Consider the following 22,039-nt stretch of genomic DNA (forward strand, 5'->3'; position numbering starts at 1 on the left):
CCTGCATTTTTTAGTAAAATTCTAGAAAGGCCGTCATTACACAGCTAAATGATTACTTGAAAAAACATTCTATTCTTGACAAGTTCTAGTCAGCTTTTAGAACATGTCACAGTACAGAAACTGAACTAGTTAAAGTAGTAAATGGCTTGTGGGTTAATGCGGACAGAGGCCATGTATCTGTTCTTTTTCTCTTAGACTCGAGTGCAGCATTTGACAACACTGATCACAGTATTCTTATAAATCACCTTAGTCAACAGGTGGCCCTCTCTGGCACTGTCTTAAATTGGTTTCAGTCCTAAAAGGTAGAAAATTCTTTTGTTATTGTAGTGATTATACCTTGGAGACCCATGATATTTTTATAAGGTGTACCGCAAAGTTCTATTTTGGGTCCACTGCTCTTTAACCTCCTCAGCCCTTGCTTTTTTGAAGACAGCTACATTTTTTTGATGAGTGGTGCAATATTTTCTTTTTTTCCATCAATTTTTGTTTTATTGTTTCCTATTTGAGTACTACATTTTTTGTATCTTGGTTTTATGTCCGGCTTGAGCTTGATACTGTTCTAAACTGGTACAAGCACAAGAAAATTCAATGTGAAATGAAAATAATTCAGTTTGCACTGGATAATTAGGCAAAGGTGAACATGAATGTATTGATAGAAAATATTATCTCTCTATTATAAAAGGAAATCCTGGAAAGCAAAGCAAAAGCAAGGCTACGATACGTGATCCTCTCGGAAGACAATTTTAAAGACCCACGAGACCAAAGACACTTGCCATGGTGCAAGACACGCCCTACTTACAAGATAAGACCACGGGCAGAAAAAAAAATCAGTAGTGTAAAGGCAGTCACGCAGCACACACAGCTCCATGGCTCTCAGTGCATATAGAGTGAATAAGGTCAATACGGTAGAAATGAAATGAATAGGATAGAAATGAAATGTCGACGACTAAACGAAGAAGAAAGAAAAGCACGGAGAAAAGAGACCCAAATGCGGTGGAGAGAAAAAAATGCTAAAAAGAAAAACAATAATCTAGGTGCAAATTTAGAAAATAAGGAAAGTGATAATCAGCCCTGAACAAGTGGAATTGAAAACAAAGCACGTCCAATAGGGCTCAGAATTAAAAGATTAGAACTTCATAAATGGGAGCAGCATTATACGTCCTGCAAGAAAGAGATTTAACCACGCCCGGGACGGAAATAAAGGACAATTATTGTTTTTACAACGTCACGCGAGATAAATCAGTGAGCCATCATTTAAAACAAGTCCACAGACCTCTAACTAAGCAATTGTTGGATTGCTTTTGGCAGACACGCATCATGTGCTCCCAGCTCTTAAAACAACGACATGTGACAAGCAGAACAGGCAGCTCGCCAGCAGGTTGAAGTCGGCGATTGTTCAAGTAAAACTTTTGTGACACTTTATTACGTCAGTCACTGCAGTATCAAAAAAAACATAGTAAAGATCTCATTAGTGCAAACAAAAGGTAATTAATCATCAGAGACAGGTGTAATTGAAAAAATAGCAGGACAAAGCAAGGTTGTCCAACAACAGTTAAAGCAATGACAAGTTTAATTTTAAAGAATACACAATTTGGTCAGGTGTATATTTATGATGACGGAGAAGCAATGGAAATTTTAACAGGCGACAAGTAACGTGATGTATATATTCCGCGAATAACATTAGACACCAAAGGAGATTGTGATATGCCATTCGTATTAAAATGTTTACAGTTTACCATGAGAATAGCTTTTGCTATGACAATTAACAAATCAAAGGGACAACCATTAGAAAACGTTAGATTATTTATTAGCGAAACAGAAACAATATTCACTCACTCGCAGTTAGGAGACCTGGGTTCGCTTCCCTGGTCCTCCCTGCGTGGAGTGTGCATGTTCTCCCTGTGTCTGTGGCTTTCCTCCGGGTGCTTCTTCCCACAGTCCAAAAACATGCAGGTTGGGTGGACTGACGATTCTAAATTGTCCCTAGTGTGTGCTTGGTATGTGTGTGCAAGCCCTGTGATGGGCTGGCGCCCTGCCCGGGATTTGTTTCCTGCCTTACGCCCTGTGTTGGCTGGGATTGGCTCCAGCAGACCCCAGTGACCCTGTAGTTAGGATATAGCAGGTTGGATGATGGATGGATGGATTAACCAAACACAGGGTTGGCGAGTGAAGTGAGCAGGGGGTGCGGAGCCCCCTAGTTTGCTAAAAAATGAAGTAGGTTTCTGGCCAATAGTAATTTCTGCAAGTTCACTATCTTGATGACGCAGGCAATTTTTGGCTCTAGGCTCTGGAGCCAATAAATAGTTATGATTCGTACTACTCTTTAAGTGACTTTGAATTATTTTTTTCAATAACAGATGTACATTATATAATGTATTATTAGAAAATGTATGCAGCTAAGCTGTTTAAGGAATTTTTTAAGATTTAATAAATACATGAAGAGCACTGCTTGTCCCTGAATAGTTTTGCTACTTTAATTAATAAATGCATTCTGTAATGGATAATAATATCAGATTATTACATATGAATAGATAATTATATTGAAGAATAATAAGTAGTACTCACAGGTAATGTAACTGAAACTTTTCTACTGCTCATCCCAACCCTTAAATGGAACATTGGTCTCTAAGTGATAATAATAGTTTTTTTATCTTGTGAGAGTTAATGCTTTTTAAACTGCATCGGTCAGGTGCTGATTCAAACAGTTTTTTTAGTCTATCTACAAATTAATAATAAAATCATAAACTCTGCTTAGCACATAACTGTAGTCATATTTTCTATAATAAATGCAACTCTATGACTTGGAAATACGATTTCTATTTTTCATATGTTGATTAAGCTTTAAATTGAATAATAAACAAAACTGGCAATTTACAGTAAGTATTGCAAATTATATCACCTTTTGCCTGTTACATAAATACAGGAATATAATGCTACCTAAAATCTTTTCCAAAATAACCACAGAAAATTATTGCTGAATACTGAATACATTCAAAGAAGTCTGAACTGATGTTCTGAAACAATAACAAAACAAGGTATTACTATATATAATGATATTTACTTTTAGAAAAGATCATACTACCATTACTATGAAATGTAAAAAATCCAAAAAAACACAAAGAAAGAAGGGTGCTTACCTGGTTATGCTTCCACTGCCACAGGATGTCATATGGCAACTGAAAGTCTATTCTTTTTTGTCTAAGGTACTTTCCTAGAATAAAAAGTATATTAATAAACCTTAAAAATGGTTTAGATAAGATACAATATAATAAAACCTTCTCAGACCCTCTTATTCTAATTCAGGGTGGTAGGAGTCAGAGCCTATCCTCACAGCAGTGGGTACAAGTTAAAACAAAATAACCATGTGCAGAGAGCTACACAATTGCAGGGACCACTAATGCACATATTTAGGTATCCATTAATTTTGAGAGACCATGACATATGAGTACATAGATGGGACGGAAAGTAATACGGTGCTCATAGCACAGAGCTTGGAGTGCAATACAGCCCAATTTCTGAGTGGCGGGACCTCTGGCAACAGCTACACAAAAGGTTGCAGCTGGCGGGGTTTGTTCCCTGGATTACTTTTTTACTCTCTTCTCTAGTGTACTGTAGCTTGATTCAGTGTGGTCTGTCTCTTTTTCTGATAAATCTCCGGATCTCCTGTCTCCAGTGAACGTAGTTACTGGCACTTTCCAGCTGTTGACACCAATACCCATGCAGACATCTGTAAAGTGAAGATGGGGGTGACCTTGTGCCCTGGTGCCAACATCCAGCTGACCATACAAGAGATCCATGGAGATCATTCTGTCAGGCATCTGGTGGACATGGCCAATCCAACAAAGTTGGCAATGCATCAGCAAGATGCAAAGTCTGGGGATCTTGGCATACTGTATACAGGGAGAGGGTGCTGGTAACTAGTGGAGATCAGACTCTCAAAACCTTAGCCCATCACATTGGTCTACTTCAGGCTGATGGTGAGGCAGAATTCCTGACAAATACTGGAGAACTGATCCACCAGTCTCTGTAGTTGCTCATGTGAGTGGTTGGTCAATGCATCATCATCATTATACAGCATGTCCCTGATGAGAACCTACTGGACTTTGGTCTTCCCTCTTAGGTGTGAAAGGCTGAACAGATTGCTGTCAGAACTTGTGCAAAGATGCACTCTCTCAGCTCATTCCTTGAAGCCACGGCTTTGCACGAAAGCAAAGAAGATGCCAAAAAGTGTACGGGCAAGGATGCAGCCTTGTTTCATATAGCTGCAGACAGCGAATGTGTTAGATGATGGGCCATCGAACTGGAGAACACCCTTCATGTCTGTGTGGAAGGACTGGATCGGTTTCAAGAGTTTGGGAGGAAATCCTGTCTTGCACAGAATTTTGAAAAGACTGTCCCGGCTAAAGAGGTCGAACACATTGGTGCTGCTTATTTCGTTTATGCTGCCAACTCCAAACTGTTCCATGCCACCTTAATTCTGTTTCATTTTGTACTCTGTACTCTGATTTAATCATTTATCACTAGTAATATGATTTTGAAATGATGCCTTTTATATATTTCTTATGAGTAAATACTTCACAGTGAATTTTGTGGAATTGTGAAATATTTATTCAATAAGTACAAAGGAAATGTACTTCTTTAGTTAGTTTAGTCTTTAGATAGTGGTTATAATTTTAAAAATATAAAATGGAAATGCTACACTATAGTGAGAAAACTATATTCCAGTGCATTCCATGACATGTGAAAATTTCACAACCATTCCACAAGCATCCATCTTTTTGTTGGTATTTCTGTAAATCAATAGATTTGTTCACAAAACTCCTCCATCACAGCTGATCTTCTCACTTCCCAACTATAGCACATAAATCACATGGTCAGTGATTAGTTTAATACTTAAAAACAACAATTAGAATAAGAAAAAAAACTTTTGAGTTTGAGCAAAATTAATGAAGAATAAGTAAGGAATATGAATTGGATAGAAAACACACTGTGAATGACATTTGAAAAAAGCATTAAGACACAGAAGTCATTACCTATTTAGAAAATAAAAAAATAATATATATTAAATAGAGTAATACCTAATAAAAAAAGCTGCCAAACAAAGACAGAAATTCTCATTAAATGCTGAATCTAAAACAGAGAAGTGGGAAACCAATAATGTGATGACTTATAATAACATCTGTAATTTGAATGTTGTTAATATAAGTGAACATTGTTTATGATTTTAAATTATCCCCAAATACAGTGCAGTCCATAAGTATTTGCACAGTGACATAGTTGTCATAACTATGGCTTTCTATCCAAACATACCTGTACTAAAATAAAACAAAGGATAAAAGCTTTTAGTGTAGACTTTCAGCATTAAATAGTGGGTATTTATTTATAATTTAAAAACTGCTTCACAGTCCAAATACTTATGGACTGTACTTAAATCACAGTTTACCAACTCCTAGTCCCAGTCAACTGCTATGTACTTTCAAATTCTTTTCCATTTTTAATTGATGTAGACTCTTCCAACTGCTAATATGATAGCATTCCAACTATGATGTATTGTTCATTATCATTGCATTATTTTGAATTTTATACTCATTCAAAACAAATGCTGACTGTTTATGTGCTGGCTCTTGGGATGGAATGATATCACAATTTTTGTATTTGATACCAATATTAGTGAAATTTCATGATGTTCAATGCATAAGCAAAAACAAATTCCATTTAAATGGCTTTTTATTAAAACTGCTTTCAATATTCAAGTGAACAATATTGTGCCTCTTTCTGTATCAGAATACAATGCTAGGATTACAATTTAATGTGTGATAGACATTGGGATTCCCCAGTGTGACAACATATCGGGGAATTGTAATGAGTAATGATTAATGTAATATTTCATGGATGAATCAAACTGATTAAACCTTTAAATGTCAGGTGTTTAAATTTTCCAAATCTGCCCCTCCTCCTCCTTTGTTTCCACATTTATCCAATCTTCAATTTCCTGTGTGAAATCCATTGCTTTAGAATTCTTATAAAACACTACTAATGGTGCTGTTTTCAAAGAATCTTATATGACTGATAAGACTTTATTGCTTAGCCTGTATAATAATCCAGAATAAGAATATTAACTTCACCTGCAGTGAATCTGGTAGACTACATAACAATGGGCAATGTACCTTTCAAATAAATAACATATGTGTTTTCACTATATTCATCACATTTTAAGTAGGGATGCTTCGATCTGGTTTTTTAAGGCCAATACTGATTATTAATTTCATGTTACCTGATCGGCCAATTCTGATACCAATTCCGATCACCCTCCCCATCCAGTTAAAAACGTTTTACACTAAGCTCCTGCATAACCAGACACATGCCTTGTGTTCTATAATAAAGTGTATTTTGTAGGACTAGGAATTGATTATAAAAAAGTAATTGCATAAAATTATGTACAGTGGGGGAAATAAGTATTTGATCCCCTGTTGAATTTGTAAGATTGCTCAATTACAAAGAAATGAACAGTCTCTAATTTTTATGGTTTTTTCATTTTACAGGAGGACAGAATATCAACCAAATATCCAGGAAAAACACATTACATAAATGTTATAAATTGATTTGCATGTCATTGAGAGAAACAAGTATTTGATCCCCTACAACCCAGCCAGAATTCTGGCTCCTACAGATTGGCTGTGTGCCGATTACAATCAATCAATCAATCGATCGATCAATTACAGATACTCCTGATCTCAACTTGTTATGTGTATAAAGCACACCTGTCCACGGAATTAATTTCTTCCATTCCAACCTCTCCACCATGATAGGCAAGACCAAAGAGCTGACAAAGGACGTCAGGGACAAGATTGTAGACCTGCACAAGGCTGGAATGGGTTACAAGACCATCAGAAAGAAGCTTGGTGAGATGATAACTGTTCATGCAATTATTCGGAAATGGAAGAAATGTAAAATAACCATCAATCGCCCTTGTTTTGGATCTGCATGCAAGATCTTGCCTCATGGGGTGATGATAATCATGAGAAAGGTGAGGGATCAGCTCACAACTACATGGGAGGAGCTTGTTAGTGATCTGAAGGTAGTTGGGACCACAGTCACCAAGAACACCATTGGTAACACACTACGCCGTAATGGATTGAAATCTTGCAGTGTCGGCAAGGTCTCCTTGCTCAAGAAGGCACATGTACAGGTCTGTAGTAAGTTTGCAAGTGGACATCTAGGCAAATACACACTGAATCACAAATTTATTGTAGAATCAACACAAAGGATTTTAAAAAAAAAATTAAACCTGAACTTTTAACAAACCACTACTTGAGCAAGTACAACCTGAATTTGAATGCCTTCCTAAAAGGCAAGTTTAAAAGATGGCAGTAAGATAATGTGGCCAATGTATTATTATCAAATTGGTATAGCATATGAGACACAGACATGTCAAAGTAAGTATTAAACGACTGATGTCTTTGAATGCATTGCTGAGGACTGATTTAATTGAAAGAATAAGCATCTCTTAAAATGGGCATACATCATCAATCATCACCATCAATGACTTGACAGTTGTACTTTACACAGGTGTTTTTCAACAGGTGAGCCGTGGAAATAACAATGTAGTGCCCCACCCCTTTGGACAGCATAGAAAGTGTATAGATTTAATTATTTTGTGGTTGGTAGAATCATAGTATACCTTGGGATTTTTTGGGTTACAAAAAGTGTGCCACCACAGACAAATGGCTGGTAAACACTGCTCTACCTACACCTTTGCTCCTGGCACACTAAAAATGATCTCCATTGCTGGTATCTTGCTTAAAAACCGTGGAAACCATGCATTACTTGGATTATTATGTTGCGTTCTTTGCATAAATTAGCATAGATACTGTAAACTTGAAACATGGATAGGGATAATCATTGTACTCCTATTTCGTAGAATTTTGACATTAAATTAATTTAGTCAGCACTGTAAGCTGGCTTGCAGACTGGCGAGTTAACTACAAAGGTGCTAAAGACTTATTTTGGTTTTAGTGCCACTCAAAGATAACTTTTTTAGCACTTACGTGATATGACATTGATTCGATCTTCGTACAGAAATGTGAAATTGGACAAAAAAAAAAAAAAAAACTTTTCTCTACAGCATTGCACCAGGACTGCTATAACCCCCCCAACCCCCCTTTTCTCCCAATCCCCTGCACCTATGTCAGTATGTATAAATCAAGAAAGTTAACCCCAGTGCTATGTATTGACATGTGGTATATTGTTGTAAACCGCGTAATATAAAACACTAAACATTAAATAAAAATTTTATTTCAAAGGTGATATATGAATACAGTACTGGATGTTTATATGATTCTTTAGGTACACACTTAAATTATTATTGTTTCATAATGTTAAAAAAAACCCAACAAAATACATGAAAATGCGGCCCTGACCCAAGCAGTTCCTAATGCGTTTGATTCATTGCCGGCACCAGATGCGACAGTCTCTTATATATATTTCTCTTCTGGTTCGTCCTGCTTCCACTTCAAAATCGGTCCCCCCCACATGCAGCCGACACGGCATTTCTCGATTCCTATTCGTCGTCTTCCATGTCATGCACTATACTGGCCTGCTGAGCGTAATACATCCAACAAGTACTCGAGGTGCTGCCACAACGGTAAAGTAGCGTTACCACCTTTGTGGGAGCCACTTGTGTCTTTACAACAGCTTCTTACACAACAAACATCAGAAGGTAAAAATTATTGTGAACACATTCGAGAATACAACTCTTCTCTAGCATTTGCTTCCATGGGTGCACAGATACCTCAACCTCCTGGCCACGGACCATACTGTTTTAAAATACACGGGCAAATTTATCACCAAATCTCTCCACTATACGCTAACACTTCTACCTCTCCAGGATATGGACAGTTGTATGTTTTTGACACCGCGCAAGCTACTGAAGTACGCTTACAAAATAAAGCAAACTCTGCATACAGCGAGAATGTATTTTTCCAGCTAGATTCCATGCTCAGAACCATCAACCCCTTCGCTAAATCATACAAACACATGCATGAAATCACTCAGTCCAATCCAACAGCATCTGTATGAATGGTTTTCAAGGAAAACCCTAGACAGGATTTACGACGATACAATGCCATGACATGTCACACCAATGTTGCAGCGATTTTTGTCGGAGAAGATGGCGAAACGCCTGCCAAAAGGGACATTTGCATCTATCCCATAGGCAAGTCCTGTAAACAGATTTTCACACTCAATATGAATTGCGATCCTATGGTTTACCCACTTTTATTCCCTTACGGAGACATTGGCTGGCACAAAGATTTAAAACATGTTCCCGATAAAAGAACTGCCAAACGAATATGGCTTACTCAATGCCAATTTTACGCGTACAGATTAGCAATGAGGAATACATTTAGTATTTTGCACTCCAGCGGCAAGCTATTTCAACAGTACGTCGTAGATGCGTATGTTAAAATAGAGGGCGCACGTCTCAACTATCTCAGATTATATCAACAAGATCTACGCGTGGAACAATACAATGTTTGAATACAGACGCACTGCAAGCAAACGCTGAAAATAACAACGTACGTGTAGGCAAAATGATCATATTACCATCCACATTTCCAAGAAGTCCAAGATACATGCAACAAAACTATCAGGATGCCATGGCCATAGTACGTAAATTTGGAAAGCCTGATTTATTTATCACTTTCACATGTAATCCTACTTGGCTGGAAATTCTACATGCACACTGTGTCTTTCAAGAAGTATTTATTTCTATCTGATTTCTGAATTCCTCTCTCACCGTTTTCCGTTTCTATTTTTACGTCGGCTAGAATTTTTTAATGCGTTAAACAGACCACATTAATAGCAAAGATTAACATGTTAACTTTCCCTGGCCTCATATTTTAATAGTTAAATTAAACACCATAGGTGTTAATTGTTCATTTTTTAATAATAAAATTAAATTCTGTAGGGTTATTTTCAGTGAGTTAAAAATACTGAAATAAACTTTCCTTAAAATACATACCTATAAAATATGTAGAAAAAATGTTTTTCATTATTTGCAAACTGTCATATTGTTTAATTTTTTTCTGTAATGTGCCTATTTGAAGCTAAGCTTAATTTAAAAAATAGTTTTCATCATTTCTCTCTCTCTACAGTATATATACAGTATATATATATATATACTGTATATATACAGTATAAATATATATATTTCTTTTCTTCACACAATTAATTGACATTGGCAATTAAACACTGCTTAAAAATAAATATTCATGCACTTATAGGTTTCAATCACTTTAAATTATTAATTGCACTACAGCTTTTTTGCTGTTAAAATAAACATTTTACTGTATTTAAACAGGTGTGTTTTTTTCTTCAGCATATCAGCTAGACATTTGCAATTCTTGAGGTGTTATTATAAATATGGATTTTAATTATGTAGAAATTGTTTTTTACAAAAATGTATGCTGTATGACACACAGCAATAAATAATAAACACAGTACAAATCTTTAAATAAAACTGCAAATATATCAAATTTTCATAAGTTGTTCATCAAGAAGACAGAAGGCTAACATGCCTAACAGGTTTATAAGTAAAAGATTCATTTGCCATTAAACTAACAAGCCTATTGTTTGTTTACTAAGCAGCAATTTCAAATTCTTCTTTAGCTAATTCGTTTTCCAATTAAAAATGTAAGCTGATACACTTAAAACAAGCACACAGTCTAAACTGAAACTAAAAAGGTCTGAATTTATTAAAGGAGCTCTTCTTGCCCTTTGTCTAATTGCACAAGAGGGTGATTGTGTAAATCATTTTCTCAGTTGAGTTTATAACTCCACTTTCTTTAACGTAAAGGCTAAGCACCTCTCGCCCAGTGATAAAACAAGCCTCCCCTCGCTGTTCTTTGTTTACAATGCACTGACTGCAGGAAGTTTGCTGCAAAAGAAATTAAAAAAAAAAAAGACTCAACTACCAAAATATCTTGTGTAAAGAAGCACTACAACTAAATTACCGTAAAGCTTAGAAAAGTAAGGGCTGAAAGATACTGATTTTTGTGATCTGCTTTTTTACTGATCACTGATTAAGTCATTTTTTACTGAAAATCAGCCAGTTTAGATTGGCAGCCTATTGATATCAGCATCCCTAGAAGTGTGACTATGAGGTGCCTAATGAGATTGACTTTGTAAGCTGATGCGCTTAAAACTAGCACACAGTCTAAACTGAAACTAAAAAGGTATTAGTTCTTTAAAGTAACTTTTCTTGCTGTTTGTCTGATTGCATAGAAGGACAACTCTTCCAATTCCTTTTCTCAGTTGAGTTTACTATTCCACTTTCTTTAATGTAAAGACTAATATTCCAATCGCCTCTCATACTCTGCTATATGGAAAAGTCCACACTGCTAAAACAAGCCTCACCTTGCTGCTGCAGTTTGTTTAAACAACAGGAAGTTTGCTGAAAAAAAGAAAAAAGAAAAAAAAAAAAACAGTGCTGGCTCAACATAAAGCTTAGAAAATCAGGGGCTGAAACAATTGGCTTTTCCGATTGGCCAATTTACAGATCACTGATCAAATCTTTTTCAGTGAAAATCGGCCAATTTAGATTGGTGGCTGATCGATCGGAACATCTCTAATTTTAACGCTTATACTAGAGAACATTAGTTTTGCTTCAAAAACCAAATGAATGACACAAATTTTATTTTTGCGTATTTATATTCATTAATGAAGTATGCCGTTTTGCCCATTCTGCTAACTGACATAATCACAGTGCTTTGTGCTTCGAAGAACTAAATACCTTTTATTTTGGTGTAATAAATAGAGAAGCCCATTCCAGTATAGACAAGCCACTTCATTTGAATGTAGCATTGAGTTTTACTTGCTACAGCTGTTCTTAGCACTGTCAGAGTACACAGTTCTATATGCTTAACAGTGAGTGCAAGCGAGATTCCCCCGTAACTCTGAACTGTATAAATCAGTAGATAGTGGACGGATGTTTAAACAGACATGTGTAGACATTCTCAAAGTAATCACAGAATGAACGGAAAGCCTCCATTCTGTTATTTAGGGACTATGCAGGGCACTGTATAAAAAAGCAATTCATCTTGCCCTCTTTTCATTTCCTTTAAAAAATTTGTAACATGACACATTGTATGATAAATCACACCTAAAAGTGTCAATAACACTTTGGCTTTTTTTTTTTAACAATAATAAGCATGATTCCTGCAGTCATTCACTGAAATTCTCCTGCCCTGAAAACAAAGCATTTCCAGACATGATTTTTGCTGTTTTTGTTTTCGACAAGTATTGATGAACTGCTGTATTATCACCATTTTGAGACATTTTTACACGTAGTTTTTACTCACATTTTATTTGCATATGAGTATGCCTTTTGGAGTAATTTGTCTTCTTGCAGTCACGCATGAATGCAGTTCAGACTTATTCGGTACTACTGACACTGTAAAAAAAAAAAAAACTAGTACTATTATGTTTTTGGAAATTTAGTATTGACCTGGTACCAATGTATCAGTTCTGGTGACATCCTTAGTTGGCCCTCATAACATAAGCAGACAGCCATGAAGTTAAACCCCGTTCAATCCAGCGACTCTTAAGCGCTGAAATATTGCTATCCATGGGTTAGCCAAAGACTCAGTACTCAAATGTTTTAGCATGGATTAAACTACAAGTTTTTAAACTCATTATGCCAGACTTTAGAAATAAGTTCTGTGCATTTAATTATAAATAGTCAATTTTGTAATAGTCTTTCATTACAATTTGATTTTTTAAGAAAGCATTTTATAACATAATTAAGCCTTATAGAACGAGCATGACCATGGCTAGAATTAAGATATGAGTACTTGTCACCCATAAGTCTTGGAGGAAAATAAAAAGGATGATACTGTAGAGTATGTTGGCAACATAAAGAGGACAAGGAAGGACAAATAGGACAAGTTTTAATTAATAAAGTATATTGAAAAGCACCACATATACTGACCAACATGAATTGGTGCAGGAAAGAGGCCATAATCATGTTCACCCAGGAGTATATTCCAGCTTCTCCTTCTTAAAATTGGATAAGTCGACTCTTTGGGCTGGTAAGAAAATTAAGATATATACATATTAGGAAATAAGACGCAATACAATATTAATGTAAAGATAATTTAATACTTGTTGACTAAAGCTCAAACAGGATGACATTTAGATTCAGTCGGACAGATGCACTTTGTTAACCTTAACTGAACAGATTATTAGTAAAAGTTCTGCTATATTATGGTAACCTTTCCTATACACAGTTTGTATGGAGTTGGCATTTTGAAATGGCTATGGCTAATGGCTAATTCTAGAGAAAAAAAAACAACATTCAAATACTTTAAAAGTGAAAACTCTCATATTAGAGTGTGTGTGTTAAGTGAGAATCTTCCTTCAATATTTAGGTACAGCCAGCATCAGAAATATTCATGGGCAAACGGCAAAAATGCCCCCAAATTAAATCATTTTGCCCCATTAAACACAAGAACTGGGGGGAAAATGTACATAATATTAGTAATAATCTAGTCAAGGCTGTTACTATTGTACTAAAACTTGTTTTTAACACCAATTCCATCTAATGGTGTTGCTCTGCTCCTCCTTGCTTATTGTTAAGCCCCCCCTCACTTTTCCTCAGTCCACTCTTTTAAATTAATCCTCACTTTAACCTGGACAGCCCACCTTTGGTGACTGCAATCCTTTAATTCCAATGCTGCAATTCCGGTTTCAGTTCTGTGTAACCCTTCTGTTGTATCAGTCCCATCAGGTTGTCTGATCTTATAGTATAACTGCCTCTGTTACCCTGCTTCACCTGTGAAATTTTATAAGACAATGGGCCAACTGATCTGGCTTTTGCCGATAGTCATTGCAAAATGCAATTTTACAGAAAACTGTATTCTTTGGAATTGAAACAAGTAATCAGTTGGAGTAATGTGAATTTTGGGTACATATTATTACCATTATTAGATGGAGGTGTTATTATGAATCACTGGATAGAATTCAGTTCTTTGAAATGCAAATCCAGCAACACTGGACTGGAATTATACTACTATTACATAAACATGGTAATGTGAAATTACACTAAACAGTGTCTGTTGGCTGTAGATAGTCCACTGAATCTTAGACTTTTATAAACTAGCCCTAGGTCTAAAAAACTTATATGAACTTACATAAAACATGTCTGCTTGGATCAATATATTGTTTATGTTTTGACATTTTAATAAAAAGAAAGGTGAGTAAATTTATACATTGCTTAAGTTGTCATTTTTCTTCTGCTATTGATTAGACTAAATAAGTCACATTCACTATTTTGATAAGGCAAAATATTATTTTGTATATTATGTGTATTTTTTAAATGGCTGTAAACCTGAGTAGTCAATCAAGTTTACCTGATGTAGCTGTCATGATTCACATAAGCAAAAAGTTTCTGTTTTAGTTATATGTTCAACATTTCTTGCCTCGCACTTCCTGTTATCCTACATTTACACAGATCGTTGTAGACACAGACACATATGAAATGCATGTACAGTCGACCCTCGCAAAGTCGCGGTTCAGAGTTCGCTGCCTCAGTCATTGCGGATTTTTCCTTAGAACCTAACTAATAATTGTTCACAGAAACCGCAAATACCCTCCGCAATTTTTTTATGGCTTTTATCGTGGCAATACTGTACTGTAGAGAGAACATAAAGCAACTGTAGAGGAAAATGCGGCTTGGGATGGTGAAATACCCCTGTACTCAGAGGCGGGAAGTTTGCAAGTGGCCAATCAGAGCGTTATTCATTTCTCTTTGCTGCTGATTGGCTGCTGCCCTGTGATGCATCTCTGGCAGATGCAGCCCAGCATTCCCGCATCATAGCAGTTTACCGCGTGTAGCTATCTTGAGTGTTTCGCTGAGTGTTCTCGTGTTTTTTGTTTTGTTATTCTAAAAGCCCTAAGATGCCGCCCAAGCACCTGAAGAAGAGGCGCCACACGTGGAGCTGTAAATCCTCTGCTTTGCTGTGCAGTCATTATCTTCATTACATGTTTTCATCGTACTACATAGTTAATTCATCATCATCTTCAATCAATATCATTCATTATTGCTGAGTACCCGTACATTTAACTGTATTTTTATAAAATTAAATTATTACTGTATTTACCCTACTTATACCAAAGAAAATGACAGCACCTACCAAAGAAAACATGCTTATATGAATTACAGTACATATAGGGGTAACATCAGTATTTTACATTCTAGCACTGTGGGAGATATAGCAGTACAGTACTGTACAGTATACGGGTTTACCTTTACATTCTTTTTTTTTAGGATAATGTATTAAGCCAAGTTTGAAATTAATTTGAAGTGTTTGGGGGCATAATTAGGGTTTAAACTATAAAAAATAGGCATTTATAGGCATTTTTTGACCACATCCAAAATTTGCGGTTTTTCACAATTTGCGGGTGCTCTAGGAACGTACTACTAAAGGTGGTCCTACAAATTATTGTATCGTGGAGTTTGCTTACTTCTTCCACAGATGACTTTTCCTAGGTTTTTTTTGGTTAGAATTTTTAGAGGTTAGATTTATCTAATTTTAAGACTTGGCAAGGATTAGATGATTATTAGATACATGTTTACTTTTAAACACATGATAATATTTGCATTTTGTAAAATGTGCAATTTGTATTTTACATGTAAACTTGTCAACTGTAAGAGGGTGTTCTCTCTTTTTTTTTTAGATCTAGTGACTAGAACCACCAAAATGCATATATTTCCAGTAATTCTAGAATTAAAGGTGTCTTACAATTTACTTTCTTAATATGCATGGATACAAGAATACTAAAATTCTAAATCACTTACCAGGCATATTTATTACTGTCAAATGTCAAGCTGTTTTTCACTGTTTGATTTATCAACCAAATACTCATAAAGGTTCAACACAAATAACAAATTTATAAATTTTAATTTTTTCTACAAAATATGCAGAAAAATTAAAAGGAATGAGAGATAATGCTAATATATTTTGGTTTAGATGACTGAGAGAGTGGTGGCAGATGCCATTGTCTAATGTACTATAATAAGCAACTACCACTTCAACTACATACTTGAAATTAGTAATTCAAAGTCAAAATTCAACCTGGATTGTCACTGTTTTCTCAGACAACCCAATGGAAAAAAAAATTAATCTGCAAACAAAGAAGTTGACAAACATATGCATGATTTTCTTTCCAGGGTTTAAAAAATACCACAATTTATGATCACGTTCAGTAAAATGAGTATGGCACAAAAAAAGAAACACATTTTTGCACACTAGTTTTACATGTTTTCATTGCTAAAATCCCTCATTTTTTTGTTAAAAAGCTAAATCACAGAAAGAATAAAAGTACTGCATAGGTAAATAACTATGTAGTTTCCTGATTTTTTGTTTACCTTTGATAAACGCATAAGACTAATATATTATAACAACCCAGAGAAAGTTGACCTGGAAATTTATCAGATTAACACCTAGCATAATTCCTGAAAATAACATTAACTCAATAAATTGAAGAGCAGCGGTTAAAAAACATTGCTGAGGCAAAAACTCGGGCATGGGAGGAGTTTGGGGAGGCCATGGAGAACGACTTTCAGACGGCTTCGAGGAGATTCTGGTCCACCGTCCGGCGTCTCAGGAGGGGGAAGCAGTGCAGTGTCAACACTGTATATGGTGGTGATGGTGCGCTGCTGACCTCGACTTGGGACGTTGTGAGTCGGTGGGGGGAGTACTTCGAAGACCTCCTCAATCCCATTAACATGCCTTCCAATGAGGAAGCAGAGCCTGGGGACTCGGAGGTGGGCTTCCCCATCTCTGGGACTGAGGTCACCGAGGTGGTCAAAAAACTCCTTGGAGGCAGGGCCCCAGGGGTGGATGAGATACGCCCGGAGTTCCTCAAGGCTCTGGATGTTGTAGGGCTGTCTTGGTTGACACGTCTCTACAACATCGCATGGACATCAGGGACAGTGCCTCTGGATTGGCAGACCGGGGTGGTGGTCCCCCTCTTTAAGAAGGGGGACCGGAGGGTGTGTTCCAACTACAGAGGGATCACACTCCTCAGCCTCCCTGGAAAAGTCTATTCGGGGGTTCTGGAGAGGAGGGTCCGTCGGATAGTCGAACCTTGGATTCAGGAGGAACAGTGTGGTTTTCGTCCTGGTCGCGGAACAGTGGACCAGCTCTACACCCTTAGCAGAGTCCTGGAGGGTGCATGGGAGTTCGCCCAACCAGTCTACATGTGTTTTGTGGACTTGGAAAAGGCGTTCGACCGTGTTCCTCGGGGGATCCTGTGGGGGGTGCTCCGGGAGTATGGAGTACCGGACCCCCTGATAAGGGCGGTTCGGTCCCTGTACAACCGGTGTCAGAGCTTGGTCCGCATTGCCGGCAGTAAGTCGAACCAGTTTCCAGTGAGAGTTGGACTCCGCCAGGGCTGCCCTTTGTCACCGATTCTGTTCATAACTTTTATGGACAGAATTTCTAGGCGCAGCCAGGGTGTTGAGGGGGTCCGGTTTGGTGGACTCAGGATTGGGTCACTGCTTTTTGCAGATGATGTTGTCCTGTTTGCTTCATCAGGCCGTGATCTTCAGCTCTCTCTGGATCGGTTCGCAGCTGAGTGTGAAGCGGCTGGGATGGGAATCAGTACCTCCAAATCCGAGACCATGGTCCTCAGCCGGAGAAGGGTGGAGTGCCCTCTCAGGGTTGGGAGCGAGATCCTGCCTCAAGTGGAGGAGTTCAAGTATCTCGGGGTCTTGTTCACGAGTGAGGGAAGAATGGAGCGTGAGATTGACAGGCGGATCGGTGCGGCGTCCGCAGTGATGCGGGCTCTGCATCGGTCTGTCGTGGTGAAAAAGGAGCTGAGCCATAAGGCAAAGCTCTCAATTTACCGGTCGATCTATGTTCCTACCCTCACCTATGGTCATGAGCTATGGGTAGTGACCGAAAGAACGAGATCGCGAATACAAGCGGCTGAAATGAGTTTCCTCCGCAGGGTGTCTGGGCTCTCCCTTAAAGATCGGGTGAGAAGCTCAGTCATCCGGGAGGGGCTCAGAGTAGAGCCGCTGCTCCTCCGCATCGAGAGGAGTCAGATGAGGTGGCTCGGGCATCTGATCAGGATGCCTCCTGGACGCCTCCCTGGGGAGGTGTTCCGGGCACGTCCAACCGGGAGGAGGCCCCGGGGAAGACCCAGGACACGCTGGAGGGACTATGTCTCCCGGCTGGCCTGGGAATGCCTCGGGATTCTCCTGGAAGAGCTAGAAGAAGTGGCCGGGGAGAGGGAAGTCTGGGCATCTCTGCTCAAGCTGCTGCCCCCGCGACCCGACCTCGGATAAGCGGAAGAGAATGGATGGATGGATGGTGGTTAAAAAAAAAAACAGCCTGAAGAAAAGCAGGAGAAACAGATAAGAGAAATGTGCACTCAAGACCAAGAGCTCTTTTCATTCATAAATCCTAAGGGCCCATTCACACCTAAGCGTTTTCCTTGCATTTTAGCTCTATACCAGAACACTCCTAAACTGCCTGAAAAGCTACCTGCCATTGTTTTTAGTGACACTGTTCACACCTATTCAGCAGAGTTTTAGCAGCTTGCATGATACAGTTTTCAAGCATTATTGGCCAAACGCTTGTTCCACTGAATTCAATGGTAATGGTCATAAAATGCTAGTAAAAGAAAACAAAACAGAGTTGTGGAAGTGTTTTAAAAGGAAGTCAATACCTCTTCCTGGATGAAGCAGCTCACTGAAACTAGAAAAAACATGCCACTGTCATCGTGCACACGCATAATTTGGTCTTCTGGTGACAGCTATTGAGGAACAGATTAAGGTATGTATTTTGCAATCAAGAAACTAAAATTCAAGAAAAGTTATAGGTATACGTTAGTTTTAATCAGGTTAAAGTTCAGTACAGATGTTTTTAACAAATAGCTAGTGTGGTAATGCAAAACTCTACCTCACAGCACCATATGGGATTTGCAATCTGGAATGATTGGTGTTATAGAGAAGTGTTGTGAGTATTATTACCTGTTTTAACATTGCATGCATAATGAGGGGAAGCTCCATAAACCCTAACCAGTTCTTTTAGTGCCTACTAGACTGTAGGAACAAAGAACAAATGATTAAATAAAGTGGCAAGCAAGAATTTATTTATTACAATTTATTCAGCTGCCCTAATAGTGAAAAAATAAAGAGATATACAGGTACTATACTATGTTATGATTAAATGTGGTATAACAATATTTTCTACCTCTCTATAAATTATGTTTTCATGTATGGCTTATAGTAGTGAATAACTTAAGTAAGTTTGGTTAATTCTATGATCCCTGGAGCCAACTCACAACAGTAAACCATGCTTAGTGATATTATTGCTTTTTTTCAGCACTGACTGATACAGGAAAAAACATTTTTAAGGACAAAGATTGCAGCATAATTTAAAATGAACTGAATGAGAAATGAATCTATAGAGAAAAAACCTACACTCTACTTTACTAACTACTTAGAAAAAGGGTAATGATAATCATTGCTAAATGTTAAACTATTATATGCTAACTCTTACTTGCAGTGTGAGAAAAGCGCTATATAAATGCAAACAATTATTATTATTATTATTATTATTACACATTTAAAACTATTAAAATGCATAGCTTTGGAAACAGACTCATCCCTCTAAGGTTGTATAAGACAGAATTATAAGACTTCTATGACAGTTGCAAAATTTAAAAAAATTGTGACGTTTCAAGCAATTCTGTATTATGTTATCTAGCATTTAAGGAATTTTTGTAAGAAAATCATTTTGTAAAATCATAACTGTTTTTTGGTTACTTTACAAATAAAAGAATGTAAATTAAAAAACAACGAGAGATTGTTCTATTTCCTTGCAGTGCGTAATGACTCAGGGCAAAATTTATTTGTACTTAAAACTGTATGCTTTGGTAATAAAAGAACAACTTTCTCCCTGACAGTTTTCTAAACAGTGTGGAACTGTCTTCATATTCTTTCCAGGAAAAAAAATGGTCATACATTTCCAAAGAAAAACCATTATGTTAAACCAAAAGCAAATGTTGTTTTCTTATTAACAGTATTTACTTTATGCAAGGCAAGTAAACCTTTGAATTAGTTTAACTTAATTATTCATGCACATGGATAACATACACCTTAAAAAACAGCATATGCAATTACCAAATGATACCTGTTTTTATTATGTTAAAATATGTCTCTGTGAATGCACAAAATGAAATTAATTTAAGCCTCTACTGAAATCTGCTTACTCAGCTGTCTTGTAAACATCCGAGTAAAGTCCTGCCTTCTGATACTTCTTTTTGGGTGGTCTGGCAGTTCTTTTCTCTCGTTGGCTTGCAGAACGTAAAGTGGATGTATCTGGTTCCTGGTGTAATTTCCCATAGTTCTCCAGGCATACTGGGCTTTCAGACCGAGATTCCATGCTGCTGGAAGGTATTAAGAGAAACAGTTTTGTATCTATATAATTATATTAATTTTGAGATCATGGATTTGTACAGTAATTTCGAGATAATGGAAAGCTACAATGTGAATGTGTTATAAACAATAATAAATTTCAAACAAAATTATATAACATGAACATTCTTCCAGGATAAATGTGGCTTATAGAACCCTTTAAATATTTAATTTTGAAATTTTTTTTTTCATAAAGCTATGATTAGCTATCAACTAAAAATAAATACATATTAGCATATCTAAGGGTGTTAAGATAGTAACTGATATTTCAATTAATAGCTCTTACTTTTATAAATTTAGATATTTTGTAGTGCTTTTATGTGTTTTTCTCATGATAAACAGTATATATATATATATATATATATATACATACACACCTGTTTATGTAAATTATTAATGTACCCTTAGAACCTTAGTAGCATGACCTCTTCCTATTTTGAATATCTTTGAAACTGAAACATGTCTTACATTTAGTGACATGCCAGAACATAAGGCTAAAACAATTCTAAACCCTCTACAACATTTAACATTTGGGTTTTATCCCATCTTACATAACATTTTATATATAAATCTTAATGGCTTCAAAGAACAATATAACAATATAGACATAATCCTGAGTTACATATTGAATATACTATCTAACAGTCAACACCCATATACAGTACACACATATTAAATTATATCTATTTTTGGGTAATGCTCTTTACTGAGTGTATGCTTAGACTGCTGTAACAAGTTTACAAGTAAAATGCAAGTACAGACTTTACAAATTATATAATGGGGCCAACCTTTATGTCACTGCTGAGAGACCACCTTCAGTATATATTTCAGGCTAAAGAGTGAGTCCCTCAAGAGGTTCATTGAGGTGAGCAGAGAAAAGATTATTAATCTAAGCACTGCATTGATATTTTCTGGTGGATTCTTACTGGGTTTTTGGTTTCTGATAACACCAACACACTCACTATGATAAAAAAACACAATATAGTTTGTTCATAGCATAAGATGATAGATATATGCAGGTACTGTATATACAGACACAAGACAATAAATGAACAATACAAACATAAATCTAAGATAGCCAAGTCTTTTTTCTCCCTTTCTTCTTGCTAATGAATTTCAACATTATTCATTCGGGACTGTCTTTTAAAAACCTTTTTAAGACATCTGGCATTTTAGTGTTAAGTGAGTAAGTCTTTATTTTATTTTATACTAGCCATTGTACCTGTCTAAGACGGGTTAAAATCCAAGTAATCAAAGAAGGCCTCAGCATCAAAGTTTGCAGTGCAACATGCAATGCATTTGTCTCTGCTGTATGCCATTTGGTAGGGGATTTGTAAAAACAATATTGATGCTTATGATGTACCATCTACGGGAATAACAAATGCAATGCATTTTATTACAAAAACTTCTGTGATACGCCATCTTTTGGGATGACAGAGATATACCAACCAACCGGACACAAATACATTTATCTTTTATGAAGTTGGAAGTTTCTTGATGCATGTGTGCTTTGATAGAGCAACACTGATTTTCATCACAGCATGCCTCTCC

General features: G+C 36.7%; 1 protein-coding gene across 1 annotated transcript in view; it reads right to left on the reverse strand.

Moving 5' to 3' along the window:
• ash1l (ash1 (absent, small, or homeotic)-like (Drosophila)) overlaps positions 1 to 22,039 on the reverse strand; it is a 230,528-nt gene that overhangs the window by 77,214 nt on the left and 131,275 nt on the right. The window contains 5 exon segments of the mRNA XM_028795096.2: positions 3,138 to 3,211; positions 12,989 to 13,031; positions 13,033 to 13,062; positions 13,064 to 13,085; positions 20,284 to 20,460. Coding sequence (XP_028650929.1) covers positions 3,138 to 3,211; positions 12,989 to 13,031; positions 13,033 to 13,062; positions 13,064 to 13,085; positions 20,284 to 20,460 — 346 coding nt within the window.

This window comes from Erpetoichthys calabaricus, chromosome 2 (genome assembly GCF_900747795.2).
Source record: "Erpetoichthys calabaricus chromosome 2, fErpCal1.3, whole genome shotgun sequence".
Classification (NCBI taxonomy): domain Eukaryota; kingdom Metazoa; phylum Chordata; class Cladistia; order Polypteriformes; family Polypteridae; genus Erpetoichthys; species Erpetoichthys calabaricus.